Genomic DNA, 23,656 nt, shown 5'->3' with positions numbered 1-23,656 from the left:
CGAAAACCTTTTGCGACAATTTTAGCTTTGTAGATAGTAACACTACTATCAGCGTCCGTCTTCCTCTTGAAGATCCATTTATTTTCTATGGCTTGCCGATCATCGGGCAAATCCATCAAAGTCCATACTTTGTTCTCATACATGGATCATATCTCAGATTTCATGGCCTAAAACCATTTCGCGGAATCTGGGCTCATCATCGCTTCCTCATAGTTCGCAAGTTCGTCATGGTCTAGTAACATGACTTCCAGAACAGGATTACCGTACCACTCTGGTGCGGATCTCACTCTGGTTTACCTACGAGATTTGGTAGTAACTTGATCTGAAGTTACATGATCATCATCATTAGCTTCCTCACTAATTGGTGTAGTAGTCACAGGAACAGATTTCTGTGATGAACTACTTTCCAATAAGGGAGCAGGTATAGTTACCTCGTCAAGTTCTACTTTCCTCCCACTCACTTCTTTCGAGAGAAACTCCTTCTCTAGAAAAACTCCGAATTTAGCAACAAAAGTCTTGCCTTCGGATTTGTGATAGAAGGTGTACCCAACAGTCTCCTTTGGGTATCCTATGAAGACATATTTCTCTGATTTGGGTTTGAGCTTATTAGGATGAAACCTTTTCATATTAGCATCACAACCCCAAACTTTAAGAAACGACAACTTTGGTTTCTTGCCAAACCACAGTTCATATTGTGTCGTCTCAACGGACTTAGATGGTGCCCTATTTAACGTGAATGCAGCTGTCTCTAATGCATAACCCCAAAACGATAGTGGTAGATCGGTAAGAGACATCATAGATCGCACCATATCTAATAAAGTACGGTTATGACATTCGGACACACCATTATGCTGTGGTGTTCCAGGTGGCATGAGTTTGTGAAACTATTCCACATTGTTTTAATTGAAGACCAAACTCGTAACTCAAATATTTTACTTCTCTGATCATATCGTAGAAACTTTCATTTTTGTTACGATGATTCTCCACTTCACTCTGAAATTCTTTGAACTTTTCAAATGTTTCAGACATTTGTTTCATCAAGTAGATATACTCATATCTGCTCAAATCATCTGTGAAGATCAGAAAATAATGATACCTATCGCGAGCCTCAATATTCATCGGACCACATACATCAGTATGTGTGATTTCCAACAAATCTGTTGCTCGCTCTATTGTTCCGAAGAACGGAGTCTTAGTCATCTTGCCCATGAGGCATGGTTCGCAAGCATCAACTGATTCATAATCAAGTGATTCCAAAAGCCCATCGGCATGGAGTTTCTTCATGCGCTTTACACCAATATGACCTAAACGTCAGTGCTACAAATAAGTTGCACTATCATTATTAACTTTGCATCTTTTGGTTTCAATATTATGATTATGTGTATCACTACGATCGAGATCCAACGAACTATTTTCATTGGGTGTGTAACCATATAAGGTTTTATTCATGTAAACAGAACAACAATTTATTCTCTTACTTAAATGAATAACTGTATTACAATAAACATGATCAAATCATATTCATGCTCAATGTAAACACCAAATAACACTTATTTAGGTTCAACACTAATCCCGAATTTATAGGGAGTGTGCGATGATGATCATATAAATCTTGGAACCACTTCCAACACACATCGTCACTTCACCCTTAACTAGTCTCTATTTATTCTGCAACTCCCGTTTCGAGTTACTAATCTTAGCAACTGAACTAGTATCAAATACTGAGGGGTTGCTATAAACACTAGTAAAGTACACATCAATAACATGTATATCAAATATATTTATGTTCACTTTGCCATCCTTCTTATCTGCCAATCACTTGGGGTAGTTCCGCTTCCAGTGACCAGTCCCTTTGCAGTAGAAGCACTTAGTCTCAGGCTTAGGATCAGACTTGGGCTTCTTCACTTGAGCAGCAACTTGCTTGCTGTTCTTCTTGAAGTTCCCCTTCTTCTTCCCTTTGCCCTTTTTCTTGAAACTAGTGGTCTTGTTGACCATCAACACTTGATGCTCCTTTTTGATTTCTACCTCCATCAATTTCCACATTACGAAGAGCTTGGGAATCGTTTCCGTTATCCCTTGCATATCATAGTTCATCATGAAGTTCTACTAACTTGGTGATGGTGACTAGAGAATTCTGTCAATCACTATCTTATCTGCAAGATTAACTCCCACTTGATTCAAGCGATTGTAGTACTCAGACAATCTGGGCACATGCTCACTAGTTGAGCGATTCTCCTCCATCTTTTAGCTATAGAACTTGTTGGAGACTTCATATTTCTCAACTCGGGTATTTGCTTGAAATATTAACTTCAACTCCTGGAACATCTCATATGGTCCATGACGTTCAAAACGTCTTTGAAGTCCCGATTCTAAGCCATTAAGCATGGTGCACTAAACTATCAAGTAGTCATCATATTGATCTAGCCAAACGTTCATAATGTCTGCATCTGCTCCTGCAATAGGTCTGTCACCTAGCGGTGCATCAAGGACATATTTCTTTTGTGCAGCAATGAGGATAAACCTCAGATCACGGATCCAATCCGCATCTTTGCTACTAACATCTTTCAACACAATTTTCTCTAGGAACATATCAAAATAAACACAGGGAAGCAACAACGCGAGCTATTGATCTACAACATGATTTGCAAAATACTACCAGGACTAAGTTCATGATAAATTTAAGTTCAATTTAATCATATTACTTAAGAACTCCCACTTAGATAGACATCCCTCTAATCCTCTAAGTGATCACGTGATCCAAATCAACTAAACCATGTCCGATCATCACGTGAGATGGAGTAGTTTCATTGGTGAACATCACTATGTTGATCATATCTACTATATGATTCACGCTCGACCTTTCGGTCTCCGTGTTCCGAGGCCATATCTGTATATGCTTGGCTCGTCAAGTATAACCTGAGTATTCCGCGTGTGCAACTATTTTGCACCCGTTGTATTTGAACATAGAGCCTATCACACCCGATCATCACGTGGTGTCTCAGCACGAAGAACTTTCGCAACGGTGCATACTCAGGGAGAACACTTCTTGATAATTAGTGAGAGATCATCTTAAAATGCTACCGTCAAACTAAGCAAAATAAGATGTATAAAAGATAAACATCATATGCAATCAAAATATGTGACATGATATGGCCATCATCATCTTGCGCCTTTGATCTCCATCTCCAAAGTACTGTCATGATCTCTATCGTCACCGGCATGACACCATGATCTCCATCATCTTGATCTATATCAATGTGTCGTCACACGGTCGTCTCGCCAACTATTGCTCTTTCAACTATTGCTATCGCATAGCGATAAAGTAAAGCAATTATTTGGCGCTTGCATATTATGCAATAAAGAGACAACCATAAGGCTTTTGCCAGTTGCCGATAACTTTAACAAAACATGATCATCTCATACAACAACTTATATCTCATCACGTTTTGACCATATCACATCACAACCTGCCCTGCAAAAACAAGTTAGACGTCCTCTACTTTGTTGTTGCAAGTTTTACGTGGCTGCTACGGGCTTAAGCAAGAACCAATCTTACCTACGCATCAAAACCACAACGATAGTTTGTCAAGTTGGTGTTGTTTTAACCTTCGCAAGGACCGGGCGTAGCCACACTCGGTTCAACTAAAGTTGGAGAAACTAACACCCGCCAGCCACCTGTGTGCAAAGCACGTCGGTAGAACCAGTCTCGCGTAAGCGTACGCGTAATGTCGGTCCGGGCCGCTTCATCCAACAATACCGCCGAACCAAAGTATGACATGCTGGTAAGCAGTATGACTTATATCGCCCACAACTCACTTGTGTTCTACTTGTGCATATAACATCAAACCATAAAAACCTAGGCTCGGATGCCACTGTAGGGGAACGTAGTAATTTCAAAAAAATTCCTACGATCACGCAAGATCATGGTGATGCATAGCAACGAGAGGGGAGAGTGTTGTCTCCGTACCCTCGTAGACCGAAGCGCAAGCGTTGACGCAACGTAGAGGAAGTAGTCGTACATCTTCCCGATCCGATCGATCCAAGCACCGTTACTCCGGCACCTCCGAGTTCTTGGCACACGTTCAACTCGATGACGATCCCTGGGCTCCGATCCAGCAAAGCATCGGGGAGGAGTTCCGTCAGCACGACGGCGTGGTGACGATCTTGATGTTCTACTGTCGCAGGGCTTCACCTAAGCACTGCTACAATATGACCGAGGTGGAATATGGTGGAGGGGGGCACCGCACACGGCTAAGGAACGATCACGAAGATCAACTTGTGTTCATGGGGTGCCCCTTGCCTCAGTATATAAAGGATGGAGGAGGAGGAGGCCGTCCAAGGCAATTGGTGCGGCCAGGATGTGGAGTCCTACTAGGACTCCAAGTCCTAGTAGGAGTCCACCAAGACGGGAGGAAGGGAGAAGGAAGTGGAGGAGAAGGAAAGGTGGCCGGCCCCCTTTTCCCTAGTCCAATTCGGACCAGAGGGGAGGGGGGCGCAGCAGCCCCTTAGCCCTTTCTCCTCTTCCCACGAAAGCCCATCAAGGCCCATAGCTTCTCCCGTAACTACCCGGTACTCCGAAAAATACCCGAATCACTCGGAACCTTTCCGATGTCCGAATATAGTCGTCCAATATATCGATCTTTACGTCTCGACCATTTCGAGACTCATCGTCATGTCCCCAATCTCATCCGGGACTCCAAACTCCTTCGGTACATCAAAACTCATAAACTCATAATATAACTATCATCGAAACCTTAAGCGTGCGGACCCTACGGTTCGAGAACAATGTAGACATGACCGAGACACGTCTCCGGTCAATAACCAATAGCGGGACCTGGATGCCCATATTGGCTCCTACATATTCTACGAAGATCTTTATCGGTCAGACCGCATAACAACATACGTTGTTCCCTTTGTCATCGGTATGTTACTTGCCTGAGATTCGATCGTCGGTATCCAATACCTAGTTCAATCTTGTTACCGGCAAGTCTCTTTACTCATTCCGTAATACATCATCCCGCAACTAACTCATTAGTTGCAATGCTTGCAAGGCTTAAGTGATGTGCATTACCGAGAGGGCCCAGAGATACCTCTCCGACATTCGGAGTGACAAATCCTAATCTCGAAATACGCCAACCCAACATGTACCTTTGGAGACACCTGTAGAGCTCCTTTATAATCACCCAGTTACGTTGTGACGTTTGGTAGCACACAAAGCGTTCCTCCGACAAACGGGAGTTGCATAATCTCATAGTCATAGGAACATGTATAAGTCATGAAGAAAGCAATAGCAACATACTAAACGATCGGGTGCTAAGCTAATGGAATGGGTCATGTCAATCAGATCATTCAAGTAATGATGTGATCCCGTTAATCAAATAACAACTCTTTGTCCATGGTTAGGAAACATAACCATCTTTGATTAACGAGCTAGTCAAGTAGAGGCATACTAGTGACACTCTGTTTGTCTATGTATTCACACATGTATTATGTTTTCGGTTAATACAATTCTAGCATGAATAATAAACATTTATCATGATATAAGGAAATAAATAATAACTTTATTATTGCCTCTAGGGCATATTTCCTTCACGAATATAGCCGTCTAATATATCAATCTTTATGTCTCGACCATTTCGAGACTCCTCGTTATGTCCGTGATCACATCCGGGACTCCGAACTAACTTCGGTACATCAAAACTCATAAACTCATAATATAACTGTCATCGAAACCTTAAGCGTGCGGACCCTACGGGTTTGAGAACAATGTATACATGACCGAGACACGTCTCCGGTCAATAACCAATAGCAGAACCTAGATGCTCATATTGGCTCCTACATATTCTACGAAGATCTTTATCGGTCAGACCGCATAACAACATACGTTGTTCCCTTTGTCATCGGTATTTTACTTGCCCGAGATTCGATCGTCCGTATCTCAATACCTAGTTCAATCTCGTTACCGGCAAGTCTCTTTACTCGTTTCGTAATACACCATCTCGCAACTAACTCATTAGTTGAAATGCTTGCAAGGCTTATGTGATGTGCATTACCGAGAGGGCCCAGAGATACCTCTCCGACAATCGGAGTGACAAATCCTAATCTCGAAATACGCCAACCCAACATGTACCTTTGGAGACACCTGTAGAGATCCTTTATAATCACCCAGTTACGTTGTGACGTTTGGTAGCACACAAAGTGTTCCTCCGGCAAATGGGAGTTGCATAATCTCATAGTCATAGGAACATGTATAAGTCATGAAGAAAGCAATAGCAACATACTAATGGAATGGGTCATGTCAATCACATCATTCTCCTAATAATGTGATCCCGTTAATCAAATGACAACACATGTCTATGGTTAGGAAACATAACCATCTTTGATTAATGAGCTAGTCAAGTAGAGGCATACTAGTGACGTTTGGTTTGTCTATGTATTCACACAAGTATTATGTTTCCGGATAATACAATTCTAGCATGAATAATAAAAATTTATCATGATATAAGGAAATAAAATAATAACATTATTATTGCCTCTAGGGCATATTTCCTTCAACTCCAATGTCACCACAAGTATCTGCGGGTTTGATTATACGATACGCATCACACAATCTCAGATTCATCTATTCAAACCAACACAAAGAACTTCAAAGAGTGCCCCAAAGTTTCTGCCAGAGAGTCAAGATGAAAACGTGTGCCACCCCCTATCCATAAGTTCACAAGGTCATAGAACCCGCAAGTTGATCACCAAAACATACATTAAGTAGATCACGTGAATATCCCATTGTGACCACAGATAAGCACATGCAAGACATACATCAAGTGTTCTCAAATCCTTAAAGACTCAATGCAATAAGATAACTTCAAAGGGAAAACTCAATCCATTACAAGAAGGTAGATGGGGAGAAACATCATAAGATCCAACTATAATAGCAAAGCTCGCGGTACATCAAGATCGTGCCAAATCAAGAACGCGCGCGCGCGCGAGAGAGAGAGAGAGATCAAACACATAGCTACTGGTACATACCCTCAGCCCCGAGGGTGAACTACTCCCTCCTCGTCATGGAGAGCGCCGGGATGATGAAGATGGCCATCGGTGATGATTTCCCCCTCCGGCAGGGTGCCGGAACAGGATCCTGATTGGTTTTTGGTGGCTACAGAGACTTGCGGCGGCGGAACTCCCGATCTAGGTTCTGTTCTGGGGTTTTCTATATTTATAGAATTTTTTTACGTCGGGAACAAGTCAGGGAGGTCCACGAGGCGACGACAAGGACGGAGGGCGCGCCCTCCACCCTTGTGAAGGCCTCGTGGCTCTTCTAGCCCAACTCTTTTGCTTCGGGGGCTTCTTCTGGTCCATAAAATATCAGCGTAAAATTTCAGCTCAATTGGACTCCATTTGATATTCCATTTTTGTAAAACTCAAAAACAAGGAAAAAAAGAAACTGGTACTAGGCTCTAGGTTAATAGGTTAGTCCCAAAAATTATATAAAATAGCATATAAATGCATATAAAACATCCAAAACAGATAATATAATAGCATGGAACAATAAAAAATTATAGATACATTGGAGATGTATCAGTGACAGACGTGCTTTCGAACGACAAAATGAAACTCCGTAACTGGGTAGTTATAAATGTAGGTTTTAGGCTTGTCTAGACCCATGTTGCGAGATATGGTCGAGCGAGATAGATTTGCCCCTCCGATCAGGAGAGATATACTCTGGGCCCCTCATATGATCTGACCAAGATAAGCATGGCCATGCGATAAGGATTATGAGATAATCCATTTTGTGGTCGGCATCACTGGAATGAGAAAGTGTTCGGACTAGCACAAGGATGACGGACTCGCCTTGAACCTGGGAGCATATATCATGTGGCAAAAAGAACAGAAGTGTGACATGCTGTACAAGTTCGCCAACCGACTTCATTGTCTACTTGGTGGTTGGCACGCCTTGCCAGAGGCCGCTACCAGCCGAGTAGGCTGGAGGCGATCCAACCTGCGACCAAGCTGACTTGAACCTAAGGGGTCGCACGCTTAAGGGAAGGAACATGTGAGGTTGGATCTGACTCCACGAGTCTCATGTTATCCTACTCGGACTCCGATCCAGGCCGAACAAAATTTGGGCTTTAGGATCCGTACGAGGCCCAAGTGTTGAGCCCGCGACGGATGCCTATATATAATGGAGGTGCGACACAATCATTCGATTGATCGCTTCAACGCTGTCACTACGGCTTTGCATGTGTTGTGACCAGCCACTTCCACTCGCCATCGGCTATGTGATTGACCTAGCAGTCCGCCGCACGGGGTTCCTCCTGCATGCACGGATATCGTTAAAGGTGGTGCACTTGTGCCGCTCCGGTGAACCTGTATGTGGGTTCCGACGACCGACTGTTCGAGCGAGATCATACGAGGAGGAGACGAACCCCGCGGAAGCGTTGCCCCAACTCTATTTTCGTTGCACGACATTGCGCCTCTAGTGATAACAATCAATGATCCATCTCCCGTAGCATGTTCCTGGTTGATTTGTGCGTAGGAAATATTTTATATTACAACCGATGCACCTAGCGTAGCCAACACAAGCGATGGTTAGCTTGGGTGCACATCCAGGGATGAAATTAGTCTGGCACAAGCACAAGAAACTAGAGGCTTGGCAACGGCAAAAAGCCGCCTGTACTGTAGTTACAGAAAAAAAAATACTTTCTCCCAAATAAGCTTACGACGTGGTTTTCTTGGCCTAATAATTCTCCAAGCCAAGACTCCAACCAAATGCTTCTTCTTGTGAGCTACATGAACATGCAAATATCATCTGGATTTTTGAGTCACGCCAGGCATCACTTTTTGCCAGGCATGCAACCCTGGACGCCAACCAAATTAGCTTCAAATGCGTGTAAGGACAATATAAAAATGACACATATAACTTATTAGACAAGAATATATCTGGATGGGTTGATGTATGAGGAATAACCAAGGTTGAAATCACATATTGCTGGAGGATAAAAATCACATGTAGAATCTTTTTTTGGGCAACTGCCTTAACATAGCTGACCAAGTGAGTCAGGTCGGGAGAAGAGGATCTAACAAAAAAAGCTGCGGTTCTATCAAAGGGTCACGATGATGTGGCTTCACAAAATTGCAGAGAAATACGATAGGGGGGCTAGCAATTTAGACAGAACCTTTGCTAAAAATATTTAAAATGGAAAAGAAAACCCCTTGGCCTTCGAGAAAGGGCAGTGATAGGCGCCGGCAGTCCGGCCGAACGGTTGGGCCGGACTAGCCCCAGCGGCCCGATCCTGCGACTGCGAGTCGTTCAATCCCAGCATTGACTTCCCCTTTCCCTCTTCCTCTCCACAAAGCCCCATCGCCTGGACGTCCACCCAGCCGCCGACCGTCACCCACTCACCTGGATCTCCTCTCTTTGCCGCCCTTGCGCTGTTGGATGCGCAATCGGTCGCCGTGCTTGCCACCGGTCGCCGCCGTCTTCTCTCATGTTTCTCGCCGGGATCCATGCATGCAGCAAAAACTCTGCCCCGTGGGATGCAGCTTCCCTCGCTGGTGATGGTTCGCGGCTCCGGCAATGCCAGTCGCCGGTTGCAGCTCTGCGTCATGCTCGCCGCCGACACTTGCAACAAAAAAAGTTGTCAAGAAAACATATCTGTGTCGCCGCACCCTGTTGAATCATTTTGAAAACCTGGTTCCAGCAAATTGAAACTATGGTTGTAGCAAAAAATCGCTGGTACAAAAAAAACTATGGTAGTTGCAAATGACATCTCCGGTAGTAGCAAAACTCTGAGACGGTTGCAACAAAAGATAGCCATCGCCGTCGTCGACCAACACCGCCGCGGGTGGATGTAGCAAAAATTGGGTGCGGTTTCAGCAAAATCAAAACATGGATGTAGCAAAAAAATTGTCCCCAGCTCCACCAAAATCAAACATGGTTGTAGCAATAAACTCGACCGGAAAAATACATGAGATGTAGCATCTCGTGAAAAAAATGAATGTAGCAATCGTCAACGCCTGTGGTAACAAAAAGTGACAAAAGTTGCATAAAAAACACGATCGTCGGTCTCGTATGTCATGAAGATGGGATGTAGCAAAAAATAGACACACCGGTAGTAACAGAAAAACAGAACGATTGTAGCAAAATCGATCGCCGGTTCCAGCAAAAACACCGTGGAAGCAGATTTCGGGTAGAGGTGGGTGGTAGCAAAAACATGGGCCGGTTCCAGCAAACCAAACCATGGTTGTAGCGAAAACTCGCCGTCGACGTGCTCGATTACCTTGCAACCCGGCCATGGTAGCTAGCGCATCCGGCTACGCCGGCCATGGAGAGCGACGCACCCAGCTGCAGGCAGCCCATGGCGATGAGCGGGCGCAGCTGTGCACTCCTCCCAGCTGCTGAATCTTATGAAGGGATTTCTATCGTTGGGGAAAAAAGAGAAAGAGATGGAAAGGATAGGAGACGTGGGTTACGATCTGATGGGCATCTAACGCTGCGCCTGCGACCGGCTGAACGTTTCGTCCGGCGCGCTGGCGTAAAACGTTTGGCCTCTTTTGGTTCATAGGATAGGATTATTATAGGAATAGGAATCTTGTAGGAAATGAGATGACATGTATCTCAAATCCTATGAGTAGGAATAGGAAACAAGATGTCATTTGGTTGACACCAAAGGAATTTTTTCATTGAATCTAGGCTTTTTTTTATTTTTCTATGAAATGCGGAGGATAGAAATCAATTCTATGTAGGAATAGAAATCCATTCCTATGAACCAAAGGACTCTAAAGAAAAAAAATTCTATAAGAATTCTATCCTCAAGAATTCCTATGAAACTCAAACTCCTCTAAACCAAAACCAAAGAGGCCTTGCCTTCGAGAAAACACGATATGTTTGTAGCCCACTCACTGGCCCCACCGGCAGTTCCCTAGGTCACGCACGCTCAGGCGCACGCTGGTCGCGACGAGGGTTTCACTTGAAAGCCCAAACCGAGCAAACCCTCAAGCTCGAAAGATCGCGCGGCGCAGCAGCATCCGCCTTCCCATTCTCCTCTCCCTCCTCCCACCTCGCCGCCGCCTCCCCGTGGTCTCGTCTCTCGCCAGATCGCCATGGCATTGCACGCCCCCGTCCTCGTGCTGAGTAAGCGCCCCTCGCCCCTCGCCTCTCCCGCCCCACTCCTCCCCGCCTCCTAGGGTTTCCGCGCCTCCCCTTCCCCCGTATTTTTGCGATAGCATCTGTGTCTTCTCGCGTCTAGGTTTTCAGATAGGCAGCGCCTTGAACTCCTGGTGTCGAAGTTTACTTGATCACACGACACGAATCCACGATTTGCCTTTGCTTGTTCAGCTATATTGTTTCTTTGCTCTGATCTGATCTATGCCGTTTCTGTTTATGCGCGTTTTTTTTCTAATGTTGCGCGTTTTTGTTTCGATTTGATCAGAGGACTCGTTGAAGAGGGAATCCGGCGCCAAGGTTCAGCATGGCAACATCCAGGCCGCGAAGGTTTGTGCTCTTGAATCTTGAGCTTTGTTTCACTACGTCAGTTGGGTGGTGTTGTCGTCGTTGATGCCTCTCAGGCAGTACTCGCTAGGTCGTGGCCAATCAGCTCACTTTAGGTTGCGTGTTTCGCTGTTGAGATCACAATAGATCTGAACAAGTGGTCCTAGCCAAGATCTCAGAGTAATATGTTATATCCTTGCCCCGGGCATCACATAGGTCAGTTGTCTTATTAGCTTTATTATCTGAGGGTGTGAATGTGGGAAACCTGCAATTGATGATCTGGTTGTCTGGCAGGCCGGTTTTGGTTTGCCATTGTTTTAGCCCCACTATCAACAAGTTTTAAGTTTCTGTCTTTGCGAGGACTAGTTGATTCATTTACGTGTACTTGGGTAAATCTAATGGTTTTATGTGCAGGCTGTGTCAGACATCATTCGCACAACGTTGGGTCCTAGGTCCATGTTGAAGATGCTTCTGGATGCCAGTGGAGGTACTTAACATACTCTTAACATATTCTATACACTACGATATGCCAGCCGATGTTAAACTTTTGTCGTCCATCCGTGATACTCCCTCCGTATCAAAATATAAGACGTTTTTGTAGGCTAAACTAGCCTACAAAAACATCTTATATTTTGGTACAGAGGTAGTACTTGTTATTAAAAGTACACTATGATATCAAGCGTATCTATTGAAGAACTATGTTGGCAATAGTTCATTCTTTTTCATGTTGGATCATGGTTGCACCATTCCACTTGTTTAGCAGGCTACGTTGTCTAATGTTTCAAAAGTATGACCATGTTAATTTGCTTTGTTGATTAAATACACCAGCAGCTTTAACTTATTGTATTTTTATTTTCCTTAATTGCACAACTATCATTGAAGCACTTGGGACAGTATGATGCTCCATCTAGTTTATGAAACCATGGCAGTTGATGCAAAATGGGATGATGTTTCACAGAATATGTGCGGAGGGGTTGCTTTACACATGCCCATAGACAAATGTGTCGAGGGTAGATCCTTATGGACTGCTTGTGCTGATGGATAACCAGATCAAGCTTTTGCTCTCCACTAGGCTTTTTGTGTGGACTTTTGGCTTATTTGTGTCAAAATGTTTGCGTCTTGTACTTCTGTTTCTTATAACTTTACATCTGAAATTACTGCGAGTAATTGCTTTTTGCTTTATACTGAGAATTGTTATTTGATATAATTCATAGTCTGTTTATGTCACTCGAGTTCATTTTACATTCATGTTTGCATTACATAATTTGTTTTTACAAGGTTATTGTATCTTACTTATTTCTTATTTTGCAGGTATCGTGGTCACTAATGATGGCAATGCTATATTACGGGAGCTAGACATTGCACATCCTGCTGCTAAGGTATGTGGAATGTTTGTTTTATCTCTTTCTCTTGCTTACGGCTTATGCGGTTAGAATTAGCTGTCATCCTGTAATGTTTGTCATGAAGTGGATGATACCATGTTCAATCTAACTCCCCCTTTTCAATCTGTGCAGTCTATGATTGAGCTAAGCCGTACACAGGATGAAGAAGTGGGAGATGGGACAACATCTGTAATTGTTCTAGGTATGATGTTTCCTTTGATGCATTCATAAATATCAAGATCATTATGTCCATGCTCTATAATTTACATAAGCATGCCATCTGAAGTCAATCAACTTTAACTGTCAATTCTCTTTGTGGTCAAACTAAGCATATGGCTACTTTGAGCTTCTTTGTAGCTAAGTACACTAACATTGTTCCCCTGTAATTGTCAATTCTGTTTCTGGTCTGTCATTATTTCTTTGTAGCTAAGTACACTAAAATTGTTGCTCTTCAAAGTTTAAGCCAGCAAGAATGACTAAAAACCAGTTTTCAATGGACAGGAAGCTTATTTGGTTTGGGACTTTATTCTTTTGTACTAACTTTTCGTCTTTTTAGCTGGTGAGATGCTCCATGTTGCAGAAACATTTATTGAAAAGAACTACCATCCCACTGTCATTTGCCGAGGTAGTTACTTGATACCAACTTTTTTTCTCTTCATTTGGTGAGTTATGTATCTGTTTTGAACCTTTTATTGTTTCTTGGTTTCAGCATACAGCAGAGCTCTTGAGGATGCCATAGCTGTCCTTGACAAAATTGCAATGCCTGTTGATGTTAATGACCGTAAGTCTGCATCCAGCATGTTGCAAACATTGTCACTGTTCTTCTGAAAATTTTGGTCCTCCTACATAGATCATGTTCTATTTTGTAATCTTATTCAATTGAGATGTACCATGATGTAGGCGAGGCAATGCTAGGGCTGGTGAAGAGCTCCATTGGTACAAAATTCACTGGCCAGTTTGGCGACCTAATTGCTGTAAGTATCACTCTTTTATGCCAAGTTGGCTACCAACTACTCCCACCGTTCCTAAATACAAGTCCTTTTAGTGATTTCAATATGGACTACATGTGGAGCAAAATGGATAAATCTCACTCTAAAATCCGTCTATATACATCTGTATCTATTCTGCATTGAAATCTCTAAAAAGACTTATATTTAGAAATGGAGGGAGTAGATTCACTTCATGGGTTAAATTATGGATCATTTGATATCTTCTCTTGCTGTTCTTAGGACCTTGCCATAGATGCTACTACAACAGCAGGTGTAGACCTGGGTCAAGGAATGCGTGAAGTTGATATCAAGAAATATATCAAAGTAGAGAAGATTCCTGGCGGCCAGTTGGAGGACTCAAAGGTTCTTAAAGGGGTCATGTTCAATAAAGATGTTGTGGCTCCTGGAAAAATGAAAAGGAAGATAGTAAATCCACGCATCATCCTTTTGGATTGCCCTGTTGAGTACAAAAAGGGGGAAAATCAGACAAATGCCGAGTTGATGAGTGAAGAAGATTGGTAAGTGATGTCTAGATTCAAATTCTCCTGCCCATATGTATTGATCCTATTGAGTTGCTATTTGTCAGGAGTGTATAATAATTTGGTAAATATGCTATTACAGGAAGGTTCTGCTAGATATGGAGGAACAATACATCAAGAACCTCTGTGTGCAAATTTTGAAATTCAAGCCTGACCTGGTTATCACAGAGAAAGGACTCAGTGACATGGCTATGCATTATTTAAGCAAAGCTGGTGTTAGTGCAATCCGTAGACTTAGGAAGACAGATAACAACAGGATTGCTAAAGCCTGTGGTGCAGTTATAGTTAACAGGCCAGAGGAGCTTCAAGAATCAGATGTGGGGACACGAGCTGGTCTCTTTGAGGTTAAGAAGATCGGTGATGAATTCTTTTCCTTCATTATTGAATGCAAAGATCCTAAAGCATGCACTGTTCTATTGAGGGGAGCAAGCAAGGACATCTTGAACGAGGTGGAGAGGAACCTTCAGGTATTCTTCTGCTCGTTTTGTCCTATTTAATATTTTATTTCATAGTAAGACCTGCCCTCAACCTTTCCCTTCGTTTTGCATTCACAGGATGCCATGTCTGTTGCAAGGAACATTTTGAAAAACCCGAAACTTCTACCTGGAGGTGGTGCTTCTGAATTGACTGTATCGGCAACACTAAAGCAAAAGAGTTCTTCAGTTGAAGGTGTTGAAAAGGTATGCTTCAGAAGTATTAATGCTAGCGTTTATGAGCAATGAAGTCATTTAGGCGGAGGCCTATTAGTACACTCTCACAAGTCCACACTACCGCATTATACCGAATAAAATGTGTTTTTTTGTGTGTTTGGGGCATTGCACATATAATAGCTTTCTGCTGTTATTATCTTATGATTTGAGTATCTGATTACTTTCTGTTTGTTTTTATCAGTGGCCTTATGAAGCTGCTGCTTTAGCATTCGAAGCAATCCCAAGAACTTTGCTTCAAAATTGTGGTTTGAATGTTATTAGGACGATGACACAACTCCAGGGAAAGGTAATAACTCTTCTTGTATTTTATCTCTCCAGTGACCTTGTCAAAAAAGTTGAGGATTATAGTGAGTCAGTATTTTAGATACAGATTGTTAGGTCCTGTTTAACATGTTTTTCTTATATAGCTAGAAGTGTTGCCGGTTGAGTGTTGGACATAAGATGCGGAAATTGCTTAGCTTTAGGTTTTAGACTTTTGGATAAACCACCTTTTATAAATTGAGCCAGTTGCAAGGAGGAAAGGCTTTGGTTTGGCACTGCAATGGCTTTGATACAGTACTAAAAGCATATTTTTTGAGCTATTATGGATGATTATGTACAACAATACACGTAGCTAACTGCATTCCTGAACACACTACTGCACATAACTTTCTGTGAATTTGTGCTCACAGTAAATTTAAGATTAAGCATCATTTCTCAACCCCCAAACCGGGGAGTACTTTATCTGTATAATTCTTTCTTTTTCAGTTTTAAAATATTACAAAATTTATGATACTTGTATTTTCGCTACTGCATGTTGCTTAAATTCCATTATTTTGCTCCAGCATGCGAATGGTGAAAATCCTTGGGTTGGTGTTGATGGAAGGACTGGTGATATTGTTGACATGAAAGAGCGGAAGGTAGTATTTTCACTCTGCATCACTTGTGTTGTGTGCTTGCACGTCTAAGCACCACACTTTTTTGTTGTTGCTGTAGATCTGGGATTCTTACAGCGTGAAGGCACAGACGTTCAAGACAGCGATCGAGTCTGCTTGCATGCTTCTAAGGATTGACGACATTGTCAGTGGAATCAAGAAGAAGCAGGCTCCTGGCTCTGGTGCTCCCAAGCAACCCCAGATTGAAACGGGTGAAGATGCGGACACTGAACAGATGATCCCGGAGTAGAACTACTTGTGCTGCTGGAGTGAGCCTGCACCGGCGATGTTATCTACCGAAGCTAGAAAAGTGCGCCCGCGGAGCAGAATGTTTTATTAACACGTGAATGGCGTCGCCTGGTTGCATTTCTTGAATGTTTGATGGTGGCCAGGCCTCCAGGGTCGTCTAGTATTAGTTTGGATTGTAGCTTTTTCATATGTTCTTATGATGAGGAGTGTGCGGGTTTCAGTTGTGTATCTGTATCAGCGTTTTGGAATCTGACTGTTGCATGGATGGTTGCTGTCCGTTTTTGTTTTTGGACTTACTGAACGGATATCAGAACCTGAATTTAACAGCAAAACTAGCTTTCTGACGCCGTCAGTTTTGTTTTATTATTATAGAAAGACGATGCCGGTTTGTCGATGCTGATGTGGCACTACCTGAATTTCTCCATTCTTCCCCCCTCCCGCTTTATTATTCTATTCAACTCAAAGTTCTACCATGCACTAAAAAAAACCTCTGCACAAAAATCTTAAAAATGTTTAACAAAAATCAAAACAATTCCATCTTTCTGGCCATAAAAATACATATCAAGCCGAATTGTGAAACAGATATAAAGATCGTGTCAAAGTTCATATCTTGCCGTATATATAGTATTTATTTGATTTGGCAATTTGTAGTTTTGACATAATGTTTGTCCGATTTTGACAACATAGAGAATGGAGAAACATAATACTATCTTTTGGTAAACACACCGAAATGCGGCCCCCAATGGATGAACCCTGACAAAAATGAACCTTTACAAATATAGATATAGAAATAGTTCATTTTGCTTATCTGGCTTGAAAACCGTTTAACCTACATTATCAAGTTCTAATTCCGGAGTATATTAAGCCCCTTGCATATCGTCACAACACAAAATAAGGCAATATAGGATGTGGCAAAGAAAAGTATACTGTGGCTCACTTCCTCCTAGCTGTCTAGGAGAAGAAGTGTGAAAAAGGGGATAGATGATTTACCTAGGAGAGAAACGATAAGATGGTAATAGATTTTGCTTGAAATCCGTGTGCCGCCGAGTGGGGTATGGTGAATAAGCTGTGTTTGTGTTTGCCGCGAGATGCTTATCTTTTTGCATTTTGTATAGAAAACTCATTACTTTACTAATTGTGACGAATCCAATTGTTTTTCATGAGATGCATACCTTCGATGCAGTGGGACCGTTAACATAAAGATAGCTTGAAAGTCAAAACAAATACTACCAATCTTTATTTATAAAGGCAAAAGCACATATAAGAAGCATTTCAAGTCAAAGTGCGAAATATATTGTTTCCCACAAAAAAGTGTGAAATATATTAAGCCTCTGAGGCACAACTCGAAATATTGAAGTCTTTTTTTTTAAAGAATCACTAGGTTTTTCTAGGAAAAAAGGGTTTTTTTCTAGGCCAAAGAAAAAGAAAAGGAAAGAAACCCAGCAATATATCTGTTTGAATTTGGTGGCGCTCCATTGGGCAGATTGGCGGTTTTGACGTCATATCTGCGCCGGATATCCGATATATATGGCGATGTAGACCTGGAGGACGGCGAGACCTGGGTGGGAGCAAAGGCATTTTTTTTCCGAGAAGTAGAAGACCCGTCCAACCCTTGCTTCTCTCCCCATCCCCCACCCCCACCCCCCAAGTCGATATGCCTCCCAGACGCAAACCCCAACCGTCGGCGAAGAAACCCCTGCGCCGCTCCGGAAGGGTCAATTCCACCGCGGCCATGGCCGATTCCGCCGATCCAACCCCGTCCCCGCCGCCGCTGGAAGCCTCCCCCGCCGCCGCCAAGCCCGTCTCCGTCGATCCGGCCCCGGAGTCGGCCTCCCCCGCCGCCAAGCCCGTCTCTGCCGATCCGGCCCCGGAGGCGGCCACCCCCGCCGCCGCCGCCAAGACCGTCTCCGCCGATCCGGCCCCGCACCAGGCCCCGGAGGCGGCCACCCCCGCCGCCGCCGCCGGGTCCGATCTGGACGGCCCGCCCCGGAGATCCGCCACCGCCGGCAAGCTCAAGAAGCCCTTCACCGACAAGCTCCGCGCCGCCGCGGAGGAGCGCCTCGCGCGCATCCCTGTCGACCTCCGCCTCCGCCCGCTGGACCCCCCGCCGCCCTCCATCTCCAACCACGAGGCCGCCCTCCGCGCCCTCGGCCTCCTCGACTTCGCGCGGTTTGACCCCGGATCTGAGCCCCCGCGCCCCGACCTCGTCGCGCAGCTCATCGCCTATTACGACCGGATTAATCAGCGCAGCTTCGTCTGGGACACCCGCGTCAGCCTCAACCGCTCCGAATTGGCCATCGCCTTCTCCCTCCCCAAAAAGCCAGTCGGGCCGCCCGCCCCGCCCCGAGGGATCAAAACCGCGGCCTTGGTCTCCGCCGCCCAGGAGTTCATGCGCGTCTGCATCCATCCCTGGTTCACGGATTGCGCACTGTCGCAGGAGGTGGCCGGGGCGGAACAGACTGTGAAGGACGGGTCACCGCATAAGGTTAACTGGGGCGGCATCATCTGGGGTATCATCGAGAAGGAGATTCACGAGCTGCCCGAGAGGGGTGATGGGGTGTGCCAATACGGCGCGTATCTTCAGCGGCTCATCCGGGTGCAGAAGCCGCTGCTGTTTGAGCTGCCGCAGAAAGAGGAGGCGGGGAAGCTTGTTCGGATGGTGTCTTCTGATTTAGTCAAGGACGAGCGGGATGGAGACGCAGATGCCAGGAACAAGGGCTTGCAGGAGGTGGAGCCTAGAGATGCAGATGCGGATGCGAGCAGCAAGGGCCTGAAGGAATCTGAGTTAGAGGGTGTGAGTCTGACCAGCAATAGCTTGGATGAATCGGGGCCCGCAGATGCTGATGCTAGTGGTAATGACTTGAAGGAGTTGGAGTCTGGGGATGTGAGGCGAAACATCTTGGAGGAATCAGAGACAGCAGGTGTGGATTTGAGGAGCAATGACTTGAATGAGTCTGGGGATGTGACCAAGATATTGGAGGAATCTGAGACAGCAGCTGTGGATTTCAGGAGCAATGACTTGAATGAGTCTGGGAATGCGAGGAGCAACATCTTGGAGGAACCAGAGACAGAAGGTTCGGATTTGAGGAACAATGACTTAAAGAAGTCAGATTCTGGGGATGCAGGGAGCAAGAGCATGGATGAATTGGCGGATGTGGATGCTAATGCAATGAGCAAGTCACAGGATACATCAGTGGTGGCGGATGGGGATGCAAAGGGCATGGGCTCGGATGTTGAGATGGAGTCAGGGGATGCTGATGCTAATGCAGGGAGCAAGTCACCGGATACATCTAAGGTGATGGATGAGGATGCTAAGGGCTTGGATGTCGAGATGGAGTCAGGCGATGTGGATGCTAATGCAGGGAGCAAGTCACTGGATACATCAAGGGTGATGGATGAGGATGCAAAGGGATTGGATGTTGAGATGGAGTCAGGGGATGCAGATGCTAATGCAGGGAGCAAGTCACTGGATTCATCGAAGGTTATGGATGAGGATGCAAAGGCCTTGGATGTCGAATTGGAGTCGCAGGCTATTGATCCTAATGCAAGCAATAATTCGCCGGATACATTTAAGGTGGTTAATGAGGATGCAAAGGTCATGAGTTTGGATGTCGAATTGGAGTTAGGGGATGCAGATGCTAATGCAAGGAACAAGTCACCAGATACATCAAAGTTGGTGTATGAGGATGTAAAGGTGGACATGGATGCTAATGCAAGCAGCAACAAACTGGAGACACCCAATGTGGCGGATGAGGACGGCAAATTGCTGTTCGGGGGTGTGGATGCTAATGCAAGCAGCAATAGACTGGAGCCACCAAATGTGGCTGATGAGGATGATGAATTGCAGTTGGGGGATGTGGAGAGATTGGAGACATCAAAGGTGGCGGATGAGGATGTAAAGGGCATGAGCTTGGAGCAATCAAAGGCAGGGGATGCCATGGTGCTGGAGGAAGCTGTAGCTCCTACACATGAAACGAATGCTGTGAATGGTGAGGTTTTGGCAGACTTTGCATGGGAGGAAGATGAAGACACAATTGTGGGTGCAGCAGAGAAGGATGCATGCCCATCGCCGGAGGTGGAACTGTTGACACAGGGGAAAGTGCTAGTAGGGCCAGAGGAGGATGAGGAGGCAGAAGAGGAAGAGAAGGATGAGGCAGGGTGGAGCTCTGCCAATGATGACGATGACAGTATGGATGTCGAAGATAATGTATCTGTCCAAAATCTGGATACTGATAATGAGGAGGCGGAGGAGTCAGAGCATGATGCATTTGAGGGGTGTAGTGGTGGAGTGGAGATGAACTGGGGTATTGGGGATGACAAGGGGGGCGAGGGGACGACGCATTGTTTACAGCAATGTGATTTTCCAGGGGTGGAGTTTGAGAATTTGAATAAAGGGAATGTTGGGATGAGGGATGGTGTGAGCTTTGATGATGGATTCAAAATGGGTTCCTTGCATGGGATGGAGTCAAACCTCCTCCAGGCTATGAACTCAGATCCTGCGACATACAATGGCACGGAGAATGCACATGACCTGTCCTCTGGAAATTTCTTGGCTATGGGGGCTGATGCACATAAGAATGGAGTGGACCTGGGGGCTGGCAATTCATTTTTCTTTGGCAATAATAATGGGAAGAGGCACGTTGAGGATATTGATGATGGGTACAATGACCAGATGCAAACACAACAGCAGTTTCTGCAGGGCAATCAACATAAGCGGATGCGGAACTCCAGCAGTAGTGTACCACCTGGATCAGCATTCTTCAATGCAAATTATTCAGAACCCATACAGAACTTATTGGTCAATGCCAGCATGTTATACGAACAGAAAGAGAGAGAGATTCAAGAGGCGCTGTCACAGAAGCAATTTATGGCTAACTTGCTGCAGGAGAAGGAAGCAATTATCCACTCACTAAACTCAGCCAGGTTTGAGCAAGAGAATAAGTTGCAAGCAAAGCTTAGGTGCTTTGAGCATGATCTGAATGTGATGGGTCAGTTGGTCAGTGGGTATAAGAGGGCTTTGAAACAGAGTTATGCTTCTTTCAATGAGTACAGGAAGAAGTTCCCTTCTAACGAGTTCCGTTATCGTGATGTTCCTAATGGCGGCGGTCTTGTCCTTAGCGTCAGGGAGTTGGAGAGGGAGTTGGAGAGGAAACGGTGTGAGGAAGAGCAGCAGAAAATTGCTGCAGCAAATGAGATGATTGGAAATTTCAAGCTTGAATGGCTTTCAAAGCCTGATGATTGGGAAGATCGCATCAACCTTTTGTGGCGCAAAACTGAAGGGCTGGCTCGGGAGCTTGATCTTCTCAAGGAAAAAAGAAAAGCAAAGCTTGCAGCCCTTGCTAGGGAAGAATGAGTTCTCTGATAGTTAGAGGTACATGGATTACCTACTTTCTTAAGTCCGTGTACTGTGATTAAATTGAGTGGTTAGGAGATAAACTAGTTTCTTGTATTATGTAGGAATCGAAATGGTGGTTAGTAGACTGTCCTGTTTTCTATATGGTTGGGCAATTCTTGTTTAGTTTATGTATTCAAACTTTCTGTATGGTTGGGTTATCTTTGGGCCAGTAGGATGCTAAGCTACTGTTGTGAAGCTTTTTTTCTTGTAGATAACATGGCATCACTTAATTAACAAACTACTAGAATAGTTAGCGAAACTAGTAGGATCAATAATGAAATAACCCACTTAACTCACCTTATTTTCTTTGGTGGTACTTGCCATTATTCTTGCACACAACTTGGAATCATCAGGTTTTTTCTAGCTTGGTTGAGCAGATTGTGCTCTATTGATTTGTAGAAACATAATACGGAGTAACATTTCAGGTTAACATATAACACACACACACACACACACACACACACACACAACTAAGAAGGCAGGATTTATCAAGTGGCCTTGTGGGGCTCCAGTTTCATGTATGATAGTTAGCCTAGGATCATTCAGATCGCAAATATCCATGTTGATTATGGTTTTTGTCTTGTTATCAGAACATGCTTTGTACTTGCTTGTTTATTATCATGTTACGGTATATATGTCTGTACTGAAAACTGGGATCTTTATGGCAGGTTCTAATGTGAAGATGGAGAGCTCTCTTGGATGTTTGATGTCAACAGCGAGACATGGGATTGGCGGCAACTGTGGCTAGCTCGTCGTGCATTGTAGACTGTAGCGAAGAAGGCATAATTCCAGCTGTAAATCGAATGTTTTGTCATCCAAGGGCGTTCTAGTGACCAGTACTAGTGCTTGCTTTATTTAGATGGCCTTTTGGTTGACTTCCTGCATGGAGTAAAATACTGGGTGGCGCCAGGTTAATCTTATATGTGTAGAACAGTTCACATAGTGTCTTACATTTGCATCCAACTTTGCGTGCTCGGTAGTTGATTTATACCTTATTTTGCATATTGGAAGCTAACGGAGTATATTAGGCATTCTCTTGGTTCTGGTTGCAAGTGATGTCAATGTTTGCTCTTCTCCTTCTGGATGTTGCAGGTATATGAATTTCTTGCTTCTCTCACATGAAATTGAGGTTCGTTCTTGTGACAGCTTGAACCTATTGATTCATGCTGTAACTGACAGTTGCCAACCCATGTTCCAACACAGATTGTCTCTGCTATAGTGGCAGCAAACCTGTTTGGTAAATCTTACAGTAGTCCCGAAATGCTCTTAGTTGTGCTCAGTTTGAACTTAGAAGCATTGTTATTTGGGTAGGCACGAGAGTAGTAGCGCACAGGTTGTGAAAAATCTCTGATGTGCCAACAGCTGCAGTGATCTAAGCTGCAATAATCTTCGGTTCGCATTATTTACATTCTTAAAAGATGAAGCATGTTTCTTGAAACTGATTACTGACCCAACACTTGAGTACAAGTTGGTTCTAGGTCCGCCTGCTTACCCCTTCCCGTCTACTAGTGGATTCGATCACTCGTTCCGTTCGTCCATTTACCTCTACTTCACGAGAGTCACACACTTGTAGTATATCGCTTGTTCCGCTATGTACCGCAATGCTTTGAAACACGAGATTTTATTCTTTGAAACACTAGATTTTCCAGATGCAGGAATCGAACTGTTGCCTATGAAATCGCAGTTCCATTACATTCTTAATTAGCAGCCCTCAGCCGTGTCTTACAGTTTTGCCCTCTTCCGCTGTTGTTTATCAGCGGATCTGACAGGCATAAGTCTATATATTTCTGATCTTTGACATGTTTTACATGTATTTATTTTCCAAACTGAAAAGCTAACCGACGGACGTTCGCTACAAGGGTTGGTATTTGTGAACGTTTTCCTCGCAGTTTTATTGTATCGGAGCTGACTGTTTCTTCAGAACTGCACGCTATTTTCTAGGCAGATGACAGTTCTGAAACTTCTCCCCAGAAATGTCACGCAATTCTGA

The 23,656-nt window shown here is 44.2% G+C and overlaps 2 protein-coding genes across 2 annotated transcripts; both read left to right on the top strand.

Moving 5' to 3' along the window:
* The first annotated feature begins 10,915 nt into the window (after positions 1-10,915).
* On the top strand, positions 10,916-16,634 carry LOC125519785 (TCP-1/cpn60 chaperonin family protein). The gene is made up of 14 exons (XM_048684556.2): positions 10,916-11,131; positions 11,430-11,491; positions 11,903-11,975; positions 12,800-12,867; positions 13,003-13,072; positions 13,427-13,495; positions 13,580-13,651; positions 13,771-13,844; positions 14,100-14,377; positions 14,481-14,865; positions 14,953-15,078; positions 15,290-15,394; positions 15,933-16,007; positions 16,084-16,634. The coding sequence occupies exons 1-14, from the start codon at positions 11,101-11,103 to the stop codon at positions 16,270-16,272; spliced, it is 1,677 nt and encodes a 558-aa protein (XP_048540513.2). The 5' UTR covers positions 10,916-11,100; the 3' UTR covers positions 16,273-16,634.
* Positions 16,635-17,885: 1,251 nt separating this feature from the next.
* Positions 17,886-22,629, top strand: LOC125519206 (uncharacterized). Its single transcript, XM_048684080.2, has 2 exons — positions 17,886-21,642; positions 22,335-22,629. The coding sequence occupies exon 1, from the start codon at positions 17,926-17,928 to the stop codon at positions 21,622-21,624; it is 3,699 nt and encodes a 1,232-aa protein (XP_048540037.2). The 5' UTR covers positions 17,886-17,925; the 3' UTR covers positions 21,625-21,642; positions 22,335-22,629.
* Positions 22,630-23,656: the final 1,027 nt, after the last annotated feature.

The sequence above is a fragment of the Triticum urartu genome, chromosome 7A (genome assembly GCF_056163025.1).
Source record: "Triticum urartu cultivar PI428250 chromosome 7A, HENAU_Tu73, whole genome shotgun sequence".
NCBI classification, from domain to species: Eukaryota; Viridiplantae; Streptophyta; class Magnoliopsida; order Poales; family Poaceae; genus Triticum; species Triticum urartu.
Note: the sequence above shows the minus strand (reverse complement) of the source record. Positions and strands in the feature narration are given on the sequence as shown.

Coding starts and splice junctions, on each gene's coding strand:
- LOC125519206 (XM_048684080.2), top strand. CDS start 17,926: ATGCCTCCCAGACGCAAACCCCAACCGTCGGCGAAGAAACCCCTGCGC.
- LOC125519785 (XM_048684556.2), top strand. CDS start 11,101: ATGGCATTGCACGCCCCCGTCCTCGTGCTGA. Junction 11,492..11,902: donor GCAACATCCAGGCCGCGAAG/GTTTGTGCTCTT, acceptor TTTTATGTGCAG/GCTGTGTCAGACATCATTCG. Junction 13,073..13,426: donor AACATCTGTAATTGTTCTAG/GTATGATGTTTC, acceptor TCGTCTTTTTAG/CTGGTGAGATGCTCCATGTT.